Genomic DNA, 20616 nt, shown 5'->3' with positions numbered 1-20616 from the left:
TGGCATTCGGTGAGAGCAAAATGTAAACAATATGGGGTCACTGGGTGAGAACATAACCTTTTTTTAAATGGAACCTTTGGGTGAGAGCCGAAACAGTGCCACAAAAACCTAGAACATTGAATTTCTAGTTCTAAATGGCTTCAAATTTCTTTGTTTTTTCAAAATAAGTGATAAATGAAAGTTGCTGTTCAAATTGAAAAACAAGGGTCTTTGGGTGACAGATCAAATGGAAAAAAATAGGGGGTCTTCGGGTATGTGTTCGAAACAAAATATAGGATCTTTGGGTGACAGCGACGCTAAAAATGGGGATCTTAACAGCCCTACATACGTGTCACCTCCAAAGTGGGAGTGTCCCCCTGGGGGCTCTCAATGTGAAGTAGAAAACACCATGTGTTTCAAATGGATCATCCACTTTTAAATCTAGACACCTGGAGAAGTATATTCCTATAGATGAGTTGACTTCTGCCTGGCAGTATGCGCACGCCCGGGGGGTTCTTCGAAAAATTTTGGACGGGGGTGTGCCACGCAGACTTTCGGATGCTGACTTTCTTTATACCTACCTTTTGCTGTTTTTGCTACCCATCAGTATACCAATTTTCAAGAAAAAGCACCCAAAAAGCACCCAAATTTGCCATAATTGGGCGCTTTAAGGGCACCTTTGCCAGAATGCACCCAATTGGGCGCATTGGTCTCCACTGAAAACCCACCCATCCGGGTGCGCACGCATCATCACAATTTCCATTGTTTTTTTCCTGGCAGTATGCGCGCGCATCATATTTTGTTCAGGGCTCGTGTGTTTAAAACTCCCGCCACATCACAATAAGGCTATTGAACAGTGTAGTGTTTGCTTGGGATTCACTCAAGCATATCGATATACCAGTCCCTTGCCGTTGTTGATAAACATTGAGGTCAACTCATCTATACCATTTTTCACCCTGATGTGGCAGTGACGCTACTCCGCATTTCACTGGGTGCAGCTTCAAATGGCCAATGTTTATCCAAAATGGCCGCTATGAGACAGGATTTGCCTAAAACCTAGAGTTTAGTCAAGATGAATGCAGAAATTATAAAATCATCAAAAAGTTTTGAGCTAAGTATAAAATGTGATGTGAATAAATCAATTCAAATTGTACAGTGTAACAAAAGTTTATCCTCTAGTCTGTATCCAAATCTTCATGAAAGTTTATCTTTTACCAAAACAAATAATCAAGAGAGAACTTAACCTAAAGTCTTTGACTAAGTCTAATCCGAAGTAAAATACCCATAAATATTCTACAGAGTATAATCAACAAATTAGTTTATTTCACCCAAAACTTGCTCAAATTAAGAAATTCTAAACAAAAATCTGAAAGAAACCTTACCTGCTACCAGCAGAGCAGCAAATATTATTATCCTGAGAATCATGCTGTCTGTATTTTAATGTCGTCTCTGTTTTTTTAACAGACTACGACATCAAAGCATGGAAAATTAGTGAAGTGATGCATGGACTGTGTCAACCAGGTACAAGGGGCGGCTCCTCCTGCCTGGCTCGACTCCTATCAGTGCATTGATCTATTTTGATACACAATTCTGTAGCACACATTTGGACTTTTTGGTGTCTATTGACCTGATCTTTGGTCTGTGATTCCATGATGAGTATTGCCTGTTGGTGATTACAAAGATGGGTTATCTGTGGTATAAGGTAGAAATGGGAACAAAATCAAACAATATCATCAATTGAAAAATATTTAGTTCTCTGAATTTTAATCTTTTACCAGAGCAGCCAGCGCACATAAACATTGAAAACGTTCTACTGGCCGGATTCGAACCGGCGACCTTATTACTAGCATGACGCTCTTGAGCCACAGAGATACACTGGAGAAGAGCGGAAGATTTTAATCTATAGATGTTCGTCGCATTCCTAGCGGAAGGCATCAGAACTGCAATATCTTATATTTTTCATCATCTTCATTACCATTACATTTTCATCATTACCAATGTCATCATCATCATCATCCATGTCATCATCACATTCATCATCATCACCACTGCCAACATTACCATATTTTTCATCATCTTCATCACCATCATCCACCATTACATTTTTCATCATTACCATTGTCATCATTATCTTCACCACCATCAGCATTGTCAAATTTAACATTGTCAGTGTTGTCATCATCATCACCCCCATCCATCATCATCACTGTCCATAATGTTGTCATCTTTTTTCTCTGCTCTTTCTTTTCTTTTCTCTTTTCTTTCATTTCATTTCCTTCAATTTCTTTCATTTCATTTCAATTTCTTTCTTTTCTTTTTTCTTTTCTTTCATTTCATTTCCTTTCAATATCTTTCTTTCCTGTTCTCTTTTCTTTCATTTCCATTCCTTTCAATTTTTTTTCTTTCTTTTCTTCATTCTTTCTCTGCAGCAATTTTTGGTGACGACCTTTTGCATGTCCTGCCCTCTTTTGCCTCGCACCAGGCATTGCACTTTACATTTTCTTGCACGATTCCTTGGGTTTCATGCCATTCATTGTTTTTCGGCATGCAAAAGGTCTCAATAAAATTTGTGTTATTTTTACATGCAATAAAATTATGTGGTTTGACACCAAATACTTTGCGTGGACTATTTTCTTTAAAATACTATCAAATATACAATAGCTAACGACATAAGACAAAACTCACTAATGACCTCGACTTCTGTTTCAATATTTTGCACTCAATTTTAATTTTGTGGGATTATAAAAGGACAACTCTGAGTGTATCATTATAATAAACTATTTATATCACAAGGCAAGTACACCTTGATACATGCCAGTAGTGTCAGTGTAAGTCTGGTACATACAAGCTTATCTTTACCAAAACAAATTTTGCTTAAACTTTGTCCTCAGTCAAATGCAAGTCACCGAATGCCGCATGTGCAGTGTTGCTCAACTTTGTCAATCACAAACTTTTTCTCTTGGATTTTTTCCCTTTACCATTGGTTTCTATAGATTAAGCGAATGGTTGGTTATCAAAAACTTCCTTCACCCAATGGAATTTGGGAAGCTGCACAGATAATTGGTGGATGTTACAATCTAAATCAAGCGTGGATAGGTTTGTGTTGGGTTCGGCTGCAACCGGCCTAGTTGATACAATCTAATTGTGATGGATCACCAGTTGCAGCGAAATCAAGGCGCTTTGAATCCTCTGGAAATATGTGCTATTAAATTCAAAGTTTAATTTTTATTTTATTTATTTATTTCTATCTATTTTAATGCATTTTTCATGCTGATACCAAATATTTGACAATTTGATGTCCTATAATCGAAAGTCCTTTTGGTAGGGGGAGGGTGACAAAAAGTTGTAATTTTCAATATTTCACACTAAATTACAGAGAGGGAGGGAATAAGTTTCCTAATAAATACAAGCACTTTCGTTTATTAGGACATCATCGAACATTAGGGTTGTTCCCTTAAGAACATTTATTGAAAAATTCCCAAAGCATCTGGACAAAAAGCAATAGCAAACTAAATAAAAATAAGCTAGTATTTGAACTATTTTATTGCTATTTTCTAGATAGGTAAGGTCTGTGTTTCTGCAGCAAGTTTTGTCAATTCAATTCAAACAGGAACCAGTATAGGGAGAGTGAGTTGGCACAGCGGTTGTTCCCAGGTTCAAGCCCTGGCCGTGCCCAAGGACTGTATACATGTGCACTTGGTTTATCCCAATCCATGCTCGCTCTCACAGTTTTCTCCAGGATCTCAAGTTTCCTCCTGCTTTCAAAATCACTTCCTCCACCCAATGGAATTTAGGAAGCTGCACAGATACTTGGTGGATGTTACTCTCTAAGTGCGGATAGGTTTGTGCTGGGTTCGACTGCAATCTAATTGTGATGGTTCACCAGTTGCAGCGAAATTAAGGCGCTTTGAATCCTCTGAAAAAATGCGCTATTAAATTCAAAGTTTAATTTTTATTTTATTTATTTATTTTTATTTATTTTAATGCATTATTTTTTTTTGGTCATTATATTTTTTATTAGAAAAAGCAAACATAAGTATAAATGTAATCACAGAGAATCACAACTACAGCTGGAATTTTAATGCATTATTAATGCCGATACCAAATATGGTCATGAAAATATACAATTCTGAAATTTTAGAATTCAAATTGAAACTTGTCATCTGCAGTCGACCCATGTGGATAGGAGAAACGTAATCAACATATTTTAACCTATTCCATGCTTGCGTATTTTATGGGGGCTTTGGGGCGCCAGCTGGGAAAAAAAGGGCGAAAAAGAAAAAAAAAAAAAAAAGGGAAAGAAAGAAAAAAAAAAGAAAGAAAGAAAAAGAAAAGAAAGAAAGAGGAAAGAAAGAAAGAAAGAGGAAAGAAAGAAAGAAAAAGAAAGAAAGAAAGAAAAAAGAAAGAAAAAGAAAGAGAAAAAGAAGAAAGAAAGAGAAAAGAAAGAAAAAGAGGAAAGAAAGAAAGAGAAAAGAAAGAAAGAAAGAAAAAAGAAAGAAAGAAAGAAAGAAAGAAAGAAAGAAAGAAATAAAGAAAGAAAGAAGGAAAGAAAAAGAACAAAAAAAAAAAGCGGCCTGAGTTATGGGTGGGCGGCACATACAAGGAGGCTCCTTGTAATCAGCACTGAGAAGAAAAGATGAGGGATAGGGGCGGCTTGTAGGGCGGCACATTTCAAGTACGAGATGTAACCAGTCAGGAGAAAAGGGGAGATAGAGCGGCTTGTAGCCAACCAACCATGATGGAGAGATAAAGGGGTGGCACATAGGCCTACCAGGAATGCAGAGAGAGGGCGGCTTGTAGCCAACCAACCATGATAGAGAGATAGAGGGGCGGTACATACTAGGAATGCAGATAGAGGACGGCTTGTAGCCAACCAACCATGATGGAGAGATAGAGGGGCGGCACATATACCAGGAATGCAGAGAGAGGCGGCTTGTAGCCAACCAACCATGATAGAGAGATAGAGGGGCGGCACATACCAGGAATGCAGATAGAGGCGTGCTTGTAGCCAACTAACCATGATAGAGAGATAGAGGGCGGTACATACCAGGAATGCAGATAGAGGGCGGCTTGTAGCCAACTTAACATGATAGAGAGATAGAGGGGCGGCACGTACATACCAGGAATGCAGACAGAGGGCGGCTTGTAGCCAATCAACCATGATAGAGAGATAAAGGGGCGGCACATACCAGGAATGCAGACAGAGGGCGGCTTGTAGCCAATCAACCATGATAGAGAGATAGAGGCGGCACATACCAGGAATGCAGACAGAGGGCGGCTTTTAGCCAACTAACCATGATAGAGAGATAGAGGGGCGGCACATACCAGGAATGCAGATAGAGGGCGGCTTGTAGCCAACCAACCATGATAGAGAGATAGAGGGGCGGCACATACCAGGAATGCAGATAGAGGGCGGCTTGTAGCCAACCAACCATGATAGAGAGATAGAGGTGGCATATACAAGAAGGGCGCCATGGGGCGACATATACAAGGAGAGCGATGGCTTGTGAAAAAAAACGTGTGTCAGTCACCCATAAAGGGCGGCACATGGACAACTTGTAACCAAGATAAAAGAGGGGGTGGAAATGTACAACAAGTCTAATAATATGCCCACAGGGCACACCGACATCGCCTGGCTAATAATTATTTGGTGCAGCAGAGACACTAAAATGAATACACGGGATCGATACACGTGAATTGCTATGCACGATTTTGATATCAGACGAAAATCTTCGGATACTGGGTTAGAAAATGATGAATATCTCCCGCAATTGATTTTTTCTCAAGAAAGCAGATGTGGTACGTGTTGAACAGATATGATAGTCGTTAGCGTGCGCTTTGACAATTGGCCGTGCGCTTTGAACTCAAAATCTGACCAAAACTCTAATGTTATATTGCGTTGGTCCTGTATGTACTACAGCGCGCAGCAGGCTAGCTGCACTCACTACTCAGTGGAGGCAGTATAACCATTGACCGCAATGTCGTATACAGCTTACTCACACAGCGAGAAATCAATTACCCCGGTTATTGTCAGTAGCCTTAGTCAGGTCACTTCGCTAATTATGCATCTCATAAGGTCCGAATAAAATGGCCATGGGTGGCTGTGGATTCAACCTACCATGGCGATTTCTACCATGAAGATATCGGGACGATGTCACTGTGCAGGGTGACCTCACAAGGAGGGCGGCTTGTGACGGGCGGCACATGCAAGGAAGGCGATTTGTAACCAGGACAAAAGTAGAGGGAGGGGGGGGAAAGAAAAACACTTGTTGGTCATCTATAGGGCGGCACATCGTGACATGTAACCAGGGGAAAAGAGGTGGTGAAAAGGTAGATCACACTTTTTGACTATATGGGCCTACACTACAGAAGTATGGGGGATTTTTTGGGGACGGCGCATATACAAGGAAGGCGGCTTGTAACAAGGAAAAAAGTAAACTGGAGAGAAAAATGCTTATCAGCTACCTATTTGTAGGACCGCACATGTTGGCTTGTAACCAAGAGAAAGAGGGGGGGGTGCGGCGGAAACGTACAACAGGCGTTATAAATATAGGTGAAGGAGGCGGCTTGTGAGGTGACACACACAAGGAGGGCGACTTGTAACCAGGACAAAAGAACAGGGAGGGGGGGGAGAAAAACGCTTGTCAGTCACATATAAATGGCGGCACGTCGTGATTCTTAGTGGAAAAGCGGTATATCACGCTGTTTAACTATGGGCCTGCACTGTGACACATAGAAGGAGGGTGGCTTGTGGGCAGCACTACATAAAAGTAAGGTGGCTTATGGGGCGGCACATACAAGGAAGATGGCTTATAACCAGGAATAAAGCAGATGAAGGAGAGAAACCGCATATATATGGTGGCTTTCAAGAGTGGTGTAACGACGGGGCAGAGGGGGGCACATTCCTGGGCGCCACCCTTAGGGGCGCCGAATTGACCAATTCAACATCGATTCTGCGCTCCTCCTGGCGATAAAAGTCAAAATTTTTGCCGCTTCACAAGCATTTGAACACAAATTCATTTGAAAGATATTCAACTTCATTATAACCAAAATTAATGAGTGATAGGTCCTATTTGTGCACATTTTTGCGCGCTCCGCGGGCATTTGTTTCAAGGATTGGGGAGGGCTCCATTGTGTATCCTTAGCCCTAGGCGCCAAAACCCCTAGCTATGCCACTGGCTTTCAACTAGCACTGAAAGAAGAGGGGAGAAGAGAAAAATCAACGCCATGCATGATCATTCCTTAACTAAGGGAGACAACAGGGAACTTGCCGCCCTGCGTTGGGTTCAGCGCCTCTTTAATTGATTTTGAGCCCGCGTCCAAGCAGTGAAAATCTAAAACTAATCATTATGAAAGATTGTTTTACGGCCGGCAAAATTCAGGAAGGGTCAGAAAAAAACGGAATAAACGCATGATCAGATACAGTGCCCCCTCGATGGATTTTGATCCCCTTCCAAGCAGTAAAATCTAATTTTTAAAAGCGCTTGCCGAATTTGAACAAAACTAATTATTTTGCTTTGATCATTAAAACTAAGAGAGTAAAAAAGGAACGTGCAACCGGTGTTGAAAATAGTACCCCTCGGTGGATTTTGAGCACCTCCCATGATGCAAGCGGCAAAAATGTTTCCACACCTCTTGCGAATTTAAAACTATTAGTATGAAAGATAGTTTTTCAAAGCCAAAATTTTCAGAGAGTAAGAAAAATCATATAGCCACGTGCCATTAGCGTTGCATGGAAGTCAATTATATTTTGTCATATAAACCTAAAAAGTGCCAATTATTCCACTTCTGTTTAGCTTCAATTATGGTAAATTTTCTGGCGCTTCTAGCGCATTTGTACCATAAACTAATTTTGTCACTGAAAGGCTCTGGATTCACTGTACTTAAAGAAATTTTCCAACCCACCCATGTTAAAAAGAAATCTACGCCACTGTCCATAGGGCAGGGTGGCAAGTCAGTACCCTCCCTGTTCATTCGAGAGAAATGTTGTGACAATTTACGATTTGCATCTTCCTTTTGGTCTATTTTAGACCCAAACTTAAGCCAAACATTTTGGAACATTTAGTATTAAAATGCCAGATTGGATCGCGCATTTATCTCGGCAAACCCATTCTGTGAGTAGATCTGTGAGACGCCCCATTGGAAATTCTTTTTTTTTCATCTCAAACTTGAACACAATCACGAATCTCAAAAAGGAGAGTCATAATTCCATCCTTTCTATTATGTAAATCATTAATATGTGTGCTATAGGCAGCTCCTCTGATGCCTGGAATAAGCATAAAACTCATAAACTGGATCAAAACACCGGGACTAAATTAACCAAATGTTGTAAAACGCCTATACATCTTCCTTTGGCACAATTGTCCTCAATTGTGTTCATTTTAGCATTGAAACTGCAATTTTTTCGCAAGGCGCAAGCACTTGTCCCGTAATGTTCTCTTAGTAGGCCTAGTAAATCAGTGGGACGATTTAGGAATTTCGGCCCTGGCTTGGTGACTCCGATCATGCCGATACATCCCTTTTGAATTTTTAGCATTGAGATGGCAAATTTCTGCCGCTACGCATGCACTTTTTCAAAATTTCCGGTAAAGGAATTATGGGGACAGCTTGGAAAAAACTTGGGTTACAGATGTGGGGAGGGGTGTCTTCTATTTGATGAGCCAGAGGTGGCACTCATGTTGCGCAGGGGCCAGCAAAAGGACATCACTCCTCAGACAACCAACCCCCTGTGAATGAATAAACAAGTGAAAAGCAAAATTTTCCAACTTCGGAGGGAGAACATCCACCCTCAGACTTGTCAGACACCCATGCATATGGTTAAACAAGTGAAAAATGATGCACCAGATGGCTCCAATTTGGACCTTTATTAATTTTGGCAAAATTTTACAATTTCGGAGGGAGGACATACACGCTCAGACACCCCTTCCCCTGCGTATGGTTAAACAAGTAAAAACGATGCACCAAACGGGTTCAATTTGGACCTTCATTTAGCAAAATTTTCCAACTTGGCAGGGGGAACATCCCCCTCAGACACCTTCCCCCCTGGTTCAACAAGTGAAACATTATACCCCAGATGGCTTCAATTTGGAACTTCATTTGGCAACATTGTCCAACTTCGGAGGGGGGAATCTTCCTCAGACACTCCCCTGCTATTGGGTAAACAACTTTAAAATTATACATCAAATGACTTTAATTTGGACCTTTAATTGGCAAATTTTTCAACTTCGGAGGAGGGGAAATACGTCCCTCAGAGACCCCTCCAGCTTAGGCGACGAAAAAAACCCAACCCTGTTCTACGGGCGGACGGACCTTTCAAGTAGGGTCGGTCGGTCGAATTTTTTTTTTTTTTTTTTTTTTGAAATGACCCAAAAATCACCATAATCGGTAAGTAATTTGCAATTTTAGAAAATACGAAAAATAAATTTTGTTTGTACAGGAAAATTTTTTCCCCAATTTGTTCAAAATCTGGGTCGGTCGGGCCCGTAGAACAAGGTTTCCTTTTTTTGTCGCCTTATGGATAAACAAGTAAAAAGTGATGGACCAAACGGTTTCAATTTGGACCTTCATTTGCAACATTTTATGAGGGGGGAACATCTCTCAGACACCCTTGCCTATGGATAAACAAGTGAAAAATGATGGACAAAATGGCTTCAATTTGGACCATCATTTACCAAAACTTTCCAACTTCTGAGCAGACAACCTCCTACGTATAGATAAACAAGTGGCCGTTTTCTCTTCTCTTTAGAACACAAATGGTCCACGAATTGCTTCATTTGGGCCTTCATTTTCACTTTTTCTAAGTATAATTTTACAATATAAAAGTGTCAAAATCGTCCACCAAATGTTTTTTTTTTTCAAATTCTTAGGAGGTAACATTCCCCTCAGACTTCCCAAATAATCGTGTGTGTGTGTGTGGGGGGGGTGTCGGGGGGGGATAGGGCGGCATCCTGTATCTTTTCTCCAGGGCGGCACAAACCATCTCAGCCCCCGGGTAAGGGCCTTCTAGATACGCCACTGTATTCCCTAACAAAACTAGTTTCATTTGTTGATCTTTTGGTCTGCTCCCTACATGAAAATGAACACAAAAAATCCAATTCAATTCTGACAACATCACTTCATCCTACCAGCCAACCAAATAAATTTGGAAAGACTTTATCAATGGCCAACTTTGAGTTCAAACCACCCGAAAATTTCCTGAACTAAAAATGCTGGTGATATTAAAGGGGCATTTCGTGATCCACAGCCTCATCCCCCACTTTTCTCAAAAAAAGTTGAGATTTTTATATCACTGGAAACCTCTGGCTACATAATGTTTATGTACAAAATATTTCTTGCAGATTAATTCGTTTAGCAAAGATATCGTGAAATTTGAATTTCGTTCTGGTGCACCAGAACGAAATTACAACGCATTGTCTATGGAGCAGTGTAATACACATAATCATGCATAACTCATGAACATAAAATCGGAATCAACTGAAATTTTGGGAATAGGTTTTTTCGTGGATATCTAATGAAAAATGACATAAATAGAGGATGCTAGGATCACGAAATACTCCTTTAAGTTGCTATTCAGTATAGCAAACAGCATATTTAAATAAAACTTCCTATTTCACAAAGTACAATACAAAGGTTGAAGATATCTTGCAAAGTCAATAAAACTATTATCGGTTAGACCCATGTCAATAACATATGATTGATGTCGTACAACAAAAGAGGGCCTAAAACAGCTTCTAATTATGGTCTCTTTATCAGTGGTGGCACCAGGAATTTTTTTTCTGGGGTGCAAAGTGAATTTCAGGGGGGGCAAAATCAACAAATTTAGGCGCAAATTTACCGCAAAAAAAGTGGACATTTTCGTAATTTTGGGTTTTTTCTAGGGGGCAATAGGGGGAGCATTTGGCGGAGTTTCTAGGCGGACTTGGCCAGTGGACTAGTGACTTTTATAAAAATTTGAGGCCTTATGGTTTAGAGTCACAATTTGTTTGAAGTTAACTTTGAGTTGTAGTTCTCCAAACTTGTTTTGGTTATCACCTATTAGATTTTCAAAACCAATAACATAAAACCTGCAAACAGAGCCTCTCTGTACATTATATTTAACAAAAAAGACAGTCATAAAAACAAGAAGGACAGGAGTCAGCAGTGAAAAAGTTAATATTACTTTTTAAATTGTATTCCTTGCAACAAGTTACAAAAAGATACAGCAAGTATGAGAAGCTTCTTGCCAAATGATCATCAAAAACATTATGAACACATGTGATTTGATCAAGTTAAATGAGTTTAATTTGAAAAGCTTATTTAAAATGAGTCAAAAAGCATCCCACGCTCTTATTACTTTCCTTATTTTTTCTGTCTAATCTATATCTTGAAAAGCACTTGCCCCCCCTTGATGTGCTGCATCACAAATATTAAAAACTATTAATTTTCAATTTTCACAAAATAAGTAAAAAAACATTTTATTGGGCATGTGCATATGCAAAATTCTTGAAAGTATGGAAAATCTGAGATGCATCCACAGCAAAAATTCTGAAGAAAAAACAATATGGGTAAACAGAAGTATATTTTACACATATTCTACATAAGGTGACAAAATCTGATCCACTCAGACCAAAGTAAGAAATATTGACAACTGCATTATTATCATAACTAACTTTGTTTAGTACCTAAATAAGCTTACTGTAAAAGGACTTCTCTAGGGAAAAATTAAGTCAATATTATTGTAAAAATTTGATCGTTAGCATATATGCTTATCGAGCATTTTGAAAACATGAAATTGTACCAAAATTTGGTGCTTTACCCACTGAGCTAATGGGGTTGAGACACACATTTGCAGGTTTACTTGTTTGTAGATAACTACATGTATCGATGATTTGCTCAAAACCCTTTACACTTTTGCGGATGGGGCTCTTCATGTTTGCATGTTTCAAAAATCGCTCGATAGTAAGCACATAGGCTAACTATCGAGCTTTTATGGTATATAAGCTACTGTTGTTGAAATCCCCAAGTCCCTGGTGTACTTTTGCAAACAATTATACAATGTATGTCCATACTTGTTTTCATTGGTTTTTAATCCTTAATTTTTTTTTTCGACAGCCATGGTGTTACTGCCTCTGGTTTATTGAAAATACATTATACAACAAAAATAAACATGGCTGATTTTTTCGATTTTAAGAAAAACAAACAAACAAACAAACAAACAAACAAACAAACAAACACACATACCCACAAAATTACAGTTGCAGCAAACAAATGGAGTTTTCAGTTGTCAAGAAACTGAACCATAGCCAAAAACAAATGAATTATGTGCACACATTGTATAGATACATATACAAGTACGTTGCATGCAAAAACGATACAATTATTTAATCCTTATTTTTGCCTATTATCTTAAAATCATTATTGCTGACTTTGGTCTGATTGGATTAGATCATATCACAAAGAGAATTTACATACATTTTACATATAGTGCATATTTAAATATTTAAGTTACAACTTCTGTACAAACGTTATGAGAATGGTTACAGTACTTACTTTTTACACTTAGTGAAAATAAGGTGTTTTTTTATTAAAATATCAATAATGCTATCATAATTATTTAATATTTCAGCTGCCATAAAGATATTTTGAATTCAAACAAAAATAGCACATGAAATGAACATAATACATTATATTGTTTTTTATTTTATATCCTGGTGGGCAGTCTTGGATTTTGATTGGGTTCGCATGCGACTAATTAAAAATAGCAACATTTGGAAACAAAGGGACTATAAGATAAAAAATAAAAAATTATAGTTCATATCTGACGATTCTGTCAAACTCCAGCATGCACAGGTCATGATTTGGTTAGTATCGTGTAACTAGGGTGGCGTTAGGTTGGTGCTTTCCCTAGTTATATGGTACTAACCAATCATGGGCCGTGGGGAAGTTTGATTGACAGGATTGTACAATGTACAATTTTCTTTATTTCTGGCTCTTATTATACCATTATTAACTATCAAAATCAAAACTTTTTCATTAACACTAAAATGACTAGAAAAACACAGCCCTGTTTTACGGACCTGTCTGACAAAGATTTTGCGTTTTGGGAGATTTTTTTTTGATTTAGCTAAAATCATGTAAAATCAGCCATTTTTTGACCAAGATTGATTGATTTAGACTTAAATTTTGGTAGGGGTGTGTGTGGCGCGAAGTGACGAGCTTCAGGAACTTTGAACTGATTTTAAATAGGGGCTTGATAACTGATATGTCAACATTTTTGGGAGGGCAGATCTAGTGAACTAAAAATTGGGCCAAAAATAATAAGCTGCGGAGCTAAACATTCCAAATTTTCCACATTTGAACTAAAGAGCTACAATTGTCAGGAGTTGAGGCTCAAAGAACTGGGCCTGAAAAAGGGACTCTTGACTGCCTCACATATACATTCAACCTTTACATGTGAGTGTCCCCCGCGGTGTAAACATATCCTGTTGCATTTGTTTACTGTACGTGATATTTCCCATGCACAATGGATATATGGGAGTATTAGTTTACCAATATCCCAATGACATATATTATGTAAACTCTTCAGATCCATCATCCAGTACAATTGAATACCTGAACACAAAACCCACCAAAGTCCATACTTTGGCCAAATTGAATTCAGCATGGGAAATTGTTGCTTATACATAGGCCTATCATATGTATAAAAGAACAACTCAAATCCACCCTCTATTGTGTCTATTGGGACTTGAGACTAGTAACCCATTCATTGAAATCCAGTATGTATGACAAGAACAACCCAAGTCCAGGACTTTCCATGAACTTGGTGAGTTTTGTATTCAGGTATTCAATTATCCTTACATTAAATCATGGTCTAATGGGAGACCAAAGAGCAGTGATGACACCAAGAATGTTTTTCCAGGGGGAGGGGGACAAAGTGAGAACTCCAACTTACTGTATTGTCTGTAATAAATGCACCGGGGGCGTTGCATTTTTTCAAAGGGGGGGGCATTTATTAGAAGTGAATTGTCAGTGAGAAAAACTTCAAAATTGGGTTTAAATTTCCAATGGTGCTCCTGTAGAAAGAAGGAATTTACGCCTATACTAATACTTCCGTTTGTTTCCGGGTTAAAATCCAAGATGGCGTCTCGTATCATATACGAAATACTATGAAATTACATCTGTAAGTGCATATTAAGCAAGAATATGATTTACTTAGTGAAATTCTACCATAATTAGGCAATGAACTGGATGGAAGTTCATAATAGGTTTTGTCCAAGCAATTTAGCGATCGTCACTGACATGACTGATGCATGTTTTAAGCTTACTCATATGATATGGCATGGAAATGTTTGTATTTTTGTCAATTTTTCATTGAAAAATTAGGGGGGATGTTTATTAGAGGGGGAGTATTTATTACAGACAATACGGTATTTCCACAAAACAGCATATATATATTTAATATTTCAAAAACACATTGATAACTGATTATTGCAAACATTAACAATCCTCATCAAAGTCCAAAGTTCCTTCTGTATAAATTGGTGTCTCATCATCCACATAGTCAAAGGCTAGGTTCCTAAATCCCATTGTTTTGGGTGTTCTATAACTAGGCCTCTGCTGTGTTGAGATCATGAAAGCGGCACATATGATAGCAACTGCTGCAAAAGCACCCCCTATGCAGATTCCTATGACTGCTCCCGTACTGAGCCCACCTGTATGGGGGAAAAGAAACCATATGATTAGGCGACAAAAAACACACCAGGTGAAAAGACTTGCTAGTAGTAGTAGGGTCAGACTGGATTTTTTGGTATTTTCAAATGTTTATTTTTTTCTGGAAGAGGTTTATAATGACTCATAAAAAATCACTGAAAAATCTGACAGGTAAACCCCATTTGAAATACACACTCCCTGTGTAGGAGATTAATGTCATGTCTTCCATAGGGGGTATATGGATTTAAACTGGAGTAGCTGATCACTTCTCAAATAATGATATTATTACCCCAGCTTACAACCCTAATTGGTTCAAAAGCTGCTTTTCTTCAAGATGAATTTATACTCGATTGCTTTTGCAGAAAAACAGATTCTCACCCTTGCTCTGAGTTTACCTCCATTTTCAGAGCAGCGAGCCGATTGATCAAAACCTATCGCTTTTGCAAAAATGACATCCCGTTTGCGAGGTTCAACTCCCAAGCAATGTCGCTTGACATATGAAAGGAAAGGATCAACCAAACATAGGCGTAGATCCAGGGGGGGGTAAATCACCCCCAATATTTGTACCATAAATTTATTATGTCGCCAAAAGGTGCCGGATTCACTATACTTCATAATTTTTCCAACCCCATCCCCCAATGTCAAAAATCCAATCATTGCCTGCCAAATGGATTTAGTATTTTTAATATTAATATAAGTACTGAACGGCAATGGATGTTCTAACAATGTATTTTGTGGCATTTTGAATATATTAATTGTCATCTGCATTATTGCTATCGCTGTGTTTAGTATAAATGTAAAAGTGATGAGTGATGCATCCCAACTTCTGTGATTGCCCATTGCTTTTCGAAAGCGATGAATCGCAATCACTCAGCAATCGAGTATAAATTCAGTTTAAGAGTGCAAAGTTCAGTTAGTTAACCTCTAGCAATGAAAACAGTAAAGAAGGAGACATTATTTCTTCAGAAATCTTACATGAAATGAGATAAATGAATCTACAACTTACCTTAATGCAATGTAAATAATGATTCTGATAGCTAGCGCCATATGCCATGATGACTGCGAATTATGTGGTGTATAACGATCATGATTGAATCTGATGATGAGTTTGATTATGCCGATGAATTCCATGGAATGTACCCAAGTATGGAGCAAAAAACGCTGGTTGCCAGACCATCTTTTAAATATGTACATATCTCAAACAGGACACTGGACTGGAAGCATCTGACATGGGAACTGCAACGTAATCACTGAGGATACGGAGAGCTGTTGTGGTTTGTGAAAACTACCCAAAATAAGCATGTAAGCACCGGCCCATACGGGGTAGGGTGGAGTATACAATTTGGAAAAGTACACAAAAAGTCTCAAAATGTCAGAATTTGCGAGCGTAGCGATAAAAGAACCCAGTCTTTTACGCTTTTTTGGACAAAAAAGGTCCAAATTTTGTCCACTTTTCACAAAATCGCCCCTCTGGAAAAAAAAGTCCACTTTTTCAAAATCAGCACCCCCAAAAGAAATCCTGTGCACGGGCCTGTGTAAGCACTGTCTTATAATTTTAAGCTGTTACGTGAGTGGGATTCATTTATTATACAAATCATATACTTCAACTAAAATAATTCTCATGTTCATATCAGTTTCATTGCTTCCATTTATGTTCAGAGTTATGACCAGAGATAAAACAAATTGGGATACGACAGGTTACTATAAAAGTAATAAAGTATGGAAGCCGCCATTACCCTGTCATCGCGTAGGCCTGGAACACTACCGAGATTTCTTCCGGCTATATCGCGTCCGTGCTCCGCATTCAAGTCATGAAAATTATCCGTAAAATCGCGGCTTGCTGCATCCACGGTTAGACTTTTTCAAGCCTGCTATAGTGCATTTTCTTTCAAATGTTGAACAGCTTTTTTAATACTTTTAATTACATTTTTAGCACATCCATGAACTTAATTTATCAAATACATTAAATCAACCAACAATCCCGCTATCCGGGCCAAGATTTATACAAGAAAAATACTGTTTCAATCACGAAATTAACCTAAATTTTGCGCCTACATGTAAGACTTGGTGATACAATGTAAGTCTATTCAGATATCGTTGTCAAGCTCGAGGTGATCAGTCAACCGGCCGGTCACAGATATAGGCCTTGGTTTCTTTTTTCTGAGTGCATCTGACTTGGTCTATCCTCTGTGAAATTGTAGAAATTAAGTGGAGATAACCTTGTATTTATTTAATTTTGCAATGCTATTAATTTTCGAATGACAAATAATAAAGGTTTTCTGGTTGTAAAGGGTCCAATCTATCATTACCAGATTTCACTTTAGCGAAAATGAGTGAAGAAATGTGATTTTTGGAACAAAACAGATTGCTCAATTTTTGGGTACAAAGTCGGGTAGTTTTTTTGTCTTAAAGAATACCTCCAGCAGACAGATACTTCTGTTTTATTCAGTGTACAAACTTTACATCATTCCCTTCCAAAAGCCATGAAAATTATATCATATCAACGCTGCAAACGGTCAAATCCACGAAAATAGTCCAAAAAACGCATATAAAATATTTTGTCAAAATTGCCTGTGTGGAAGCCACGGAATCAATCAATATTGCTTTTGTAGTAGACAAGGACATAGAACCAATCGTGCGTGGAGTTTATACAGGCGCGTGAATTCAACCGATCGGATTGACTCGTGGTATTCGGAAAACTGTGTAATATCAGACCTGCTGCAACAAAACATGCATAAAGTCGCAATGGCTTTATCAGACAAAAATCCAGTGTGATACTGCCCGACTTTGTCATGTTTATGAGGGTGCAGATTCCATAATATTCTATGGCGTAAAAAGCCGATCTAGTCGTAATTTTATATACTTTTACTTCCATTTTTTTTTTAATGAAAACCGTTGAACACTTCTGATTTTGTTATTAACTGACAGATCAATGTTTTATGAGCAATTTACCTATGGTTATTTTCTAGGGAAGGTTGTAAACGGTCAGGTCCACGGTTTATTTGGGCACAGTTCATGAAACCTTCAAATTTATCATATTATCTTAACGCAATTATTTTCCAGAAATATTTTATGAATACCAGTTTTTTGCATGATAAGACAAGGACAAACCTACAAACATAATTTTGAGGCTTTTAAAACAACTGATGACTACTCCATAACTTTCTGAAAATTGTTTTAAGATGGGCCTTTACTTCGGCAAACTTCGGAAAAATCAGTGCGGTGACTGGGTTGAGAAATTGCGAGCATAGAAACTGTGACCTCGTAATGCATAGATCGTGACCTGCCGTCTGACTGGTGATTGACAGTTGGGAACGCGTACTGGTACGCCATGGTAGCCGGGTGCTAAAAGCCCAAATGGCGGCCTCCATGCGTGTACCTGGGATGCTAAACTGGAACCAAAACAACAGCGGGAATCATTTGTTAATTCGACATAGAAAAGAACAGGAGGGATCAGCGAAATTTACTGTCAACCCTCTGTTATGACCACCTAATGAAGAGAGTACTTTCTATTTGGATGTGTTTATTATATCATATGTCTTATGTGTATTTCCCCTTGATTTGACTCAACTCAAATTTAAAAACTCAGGTTGATCGACTCAACTTGAGCAGATTTGACTCAACTTAAATAAAAAAAAACCTCAAGTTGACTCAACTTGACCACCAGTTAGGGATCAAAATACACCAGTGTCAAGGGAGATTCTGATTTACCCCTTGATTTCCCAAAATAGACCCGTGAAATCCCCCAGATATTTTGATAAGAGGGGATGGTCCATACAATCATACCCCTAATGTTGATGCCTGTATGGGGTTAACCTCATATTTGGCCATTGTAGACTAAAAAGCTTTGTGTTCTTCGTGCAAATTTGTGCCACTTTTGCACCATATTTCACTGTATATTTCACCATTTTCAATATGGTCAAATTTTTCCAACCCCGCCCCTCCAATGTCAAAAAGAAATCTAAGCCACTGAAACTCTGTACACACTAAGGTGTAATATCTGTTTAAAATTATCCTTGTAATTTAAGAAGTATTTTGAGCCCTGCCAGCAGTTGACTCAACTTGTTAGAATTATGGTGCCCATAGCACTTGACACCGGGGCCACTGTAATGGTGAAGGGGGGGTATCAGGCGTCCGTCAAATTCACGTAAAAGGGTATTTTTTCAGACTAGGGTAATGCGTTACGTGCGTAACGTGAATAGGGTATCAAATTCATGTAAAATTGGTGTGAAAGGGTATGTTTTTGGAGCTCTTACGTACTTAGGGTAGTTTTGCCAAGTTTGGGATTTTGTGCTTTCTCCTTCATTCATGAAAAGTGAAAGGAAAGTGTCTTGTTCCTACACCCCAAAAGCAGTCAAAAGCCATCTTTTAGCTGTCAGAGATGACAGATCCCTATACTGGCCCAGCTAGCATACTAAACACGAGGTCCCCGGACGAGGTCACAACTTGTTCAGAATATACAACCAATCAGCATGCTTTTTCTTAACTGTGGAGTCAATAAATTATGAGGAAAAATATAAGAGGATTTCCGATTGGCGAACCTCTAGACTCATTAATATTCATAGTCTTGGTGGCTTCCAGCCCAGAAAATTTGGTTGATCGGTACTTGGTCTAAAGGAGCAACAAAGCAACCACGAACTTCTAGGTTTGTAAACAAGCTGTGTCAATGAACTTTTGACATGTGTGAAATTTTACCGGGGTATTTACAAACACAACGATTGAATAATTTGGAACTATTTTGGCTTTCTTAAAATATAAATCAATGAGTTTCAGGATTTTGGTTGGGTTTACCACTAAATCCCGTATGATAATTAATGCTCTAGGATGTTTTAAATCGAGACGAAATTAGGAAATAAACCAAGCTAAACTGGCCGTGTTTGCCGCCTTCTTCCAACTTCAATGTGTGGTTTGCAATCGCCATGGTCGTAATTTGCATTGGACTTGCAGTTCAAAATTCTCTTGGATATGTGGAGAAATGGGTACATCCCAATCCCAAAGAATAAATTCTACAATATTTCAATAAAAAGGGTTGGACCTGTGATCCAAAAAAGGGAAATTATTGGCCCAAAAATCTTGAAAATATTGGACATACTGCATGAACTTTGAGGTAAGCTTTAGCACCATGTAAACTTGTACGGCTCAAAATTCAGGTGGCTTGCCACATATTGCTGGTCCTATCATGCCACTCGCACGCCTGGGTTGTGTGTTTACTTGTTTAGGGGTAATAATTACTCAATTACTTGTTTAGGGTTGGGGAAAAGACAACTACTTGTTTAGGGTAGCAAATCGTGCAACTTATACTTGTTTAGGGGGGAAAATTTCAGTCTCGGAAATACTTGTTTAGGGTGCTTTTTGAGAGTCCTCGGACGCGCCTGATACCCCCTCTTGACACTATAGTGGCCCCCCCGGACTTGACACAGCCTAAGGCTCACCTGAATCTGGTTGTCCGACGTCATCAGTAGTAGTCCCTTGTTCAGTTGGTTCCCCATTTTCAGTTGACTTGTTTGTTATTAGTTTAGTTGTAACTTCAGGATTTGACTTAGATGTACTTGATGGCTCATACGTTGTTACTTCAGTCGTTGGATTGGAAGATGTTTCTTTACTTGTAGCTTCAGTAGATTCAGGCTTATCAGTTGTAACTTCAGGCATTGGCTTAGTTGTAACTGAAGAATCACCGGTTGTAACTTCAGGTGGTGGCTTAGTGGTAGGTGTAGTTGTAGGCACTTTCTTAGTTGAAGGCTGAGTTGAAGTTATAGGTTCATCAGTTTCAATTAGAGTAACAGTAACTATTTCAGTAATTAAGACATCATCTGTAGAGTAAATAAATACATTATTTTATAAAACAAGGCTTTTTGTGCTATTAGGGTAGAATTTTGGCAATAATATGTTAATAGATTCTTGCCAAGATTCTTCATATGGATTTGTGTGAATCAATAAGTAATACATTAC

The 20616-nt window shown here is 38.6% G+C and overlaps 1 protein-coding gene across 1 annotated transcript in view; it reads right to left on the bottom strand.

Annotated features, from left to right (window-relative positions):
- Nucleotides 1-20235, bottom strand: part of LOC140143089 (macrophage mannose receptor 1-like) — a 57828-nt gene extending 37593 nt beyond the window's left edge. The window contains exons 1-2 of the mRNA XM_072165138.1: nucleotides 20100-20235; nucleotides 1362-1669 (exon numbers count right to left, since the gene is read on the bottom strand). Coding sequence (XP_072021239.1) covers nucleotides 1362-1404 — 43 coding nt within the window. The 5' untranslated portion in view covers nucleotides 1405-1669; nucleotides 20100-20235. The remainder of the gene's footprint in view (nucleotides 1-1361; nucleotides 1670-20099) is intronic.
- Between the last annotated feature and the right edge of the window lie 381 nt (nucleotides 20236-20616).

This window comes from Amphiura filiformis, chromosome 20 (assembly GCF_039555335.1).
Source record: "Amphiura filiformis chromosome 20, Afil_fr2py, whole genome shotgun sequence".
NCBI classification, from domain to species: domain Eukaryota; kingdom Metazoa; phylum Echinodermata; class Ophiuroidea; order Amphilepidida; family Amphiuridae; genus Amphiura; species Amphiura filiformis.
Note: the sequence above shows the minus strand (reverse complement) of the source record. Positions and strands in the feature narration are given on the sequence as shown.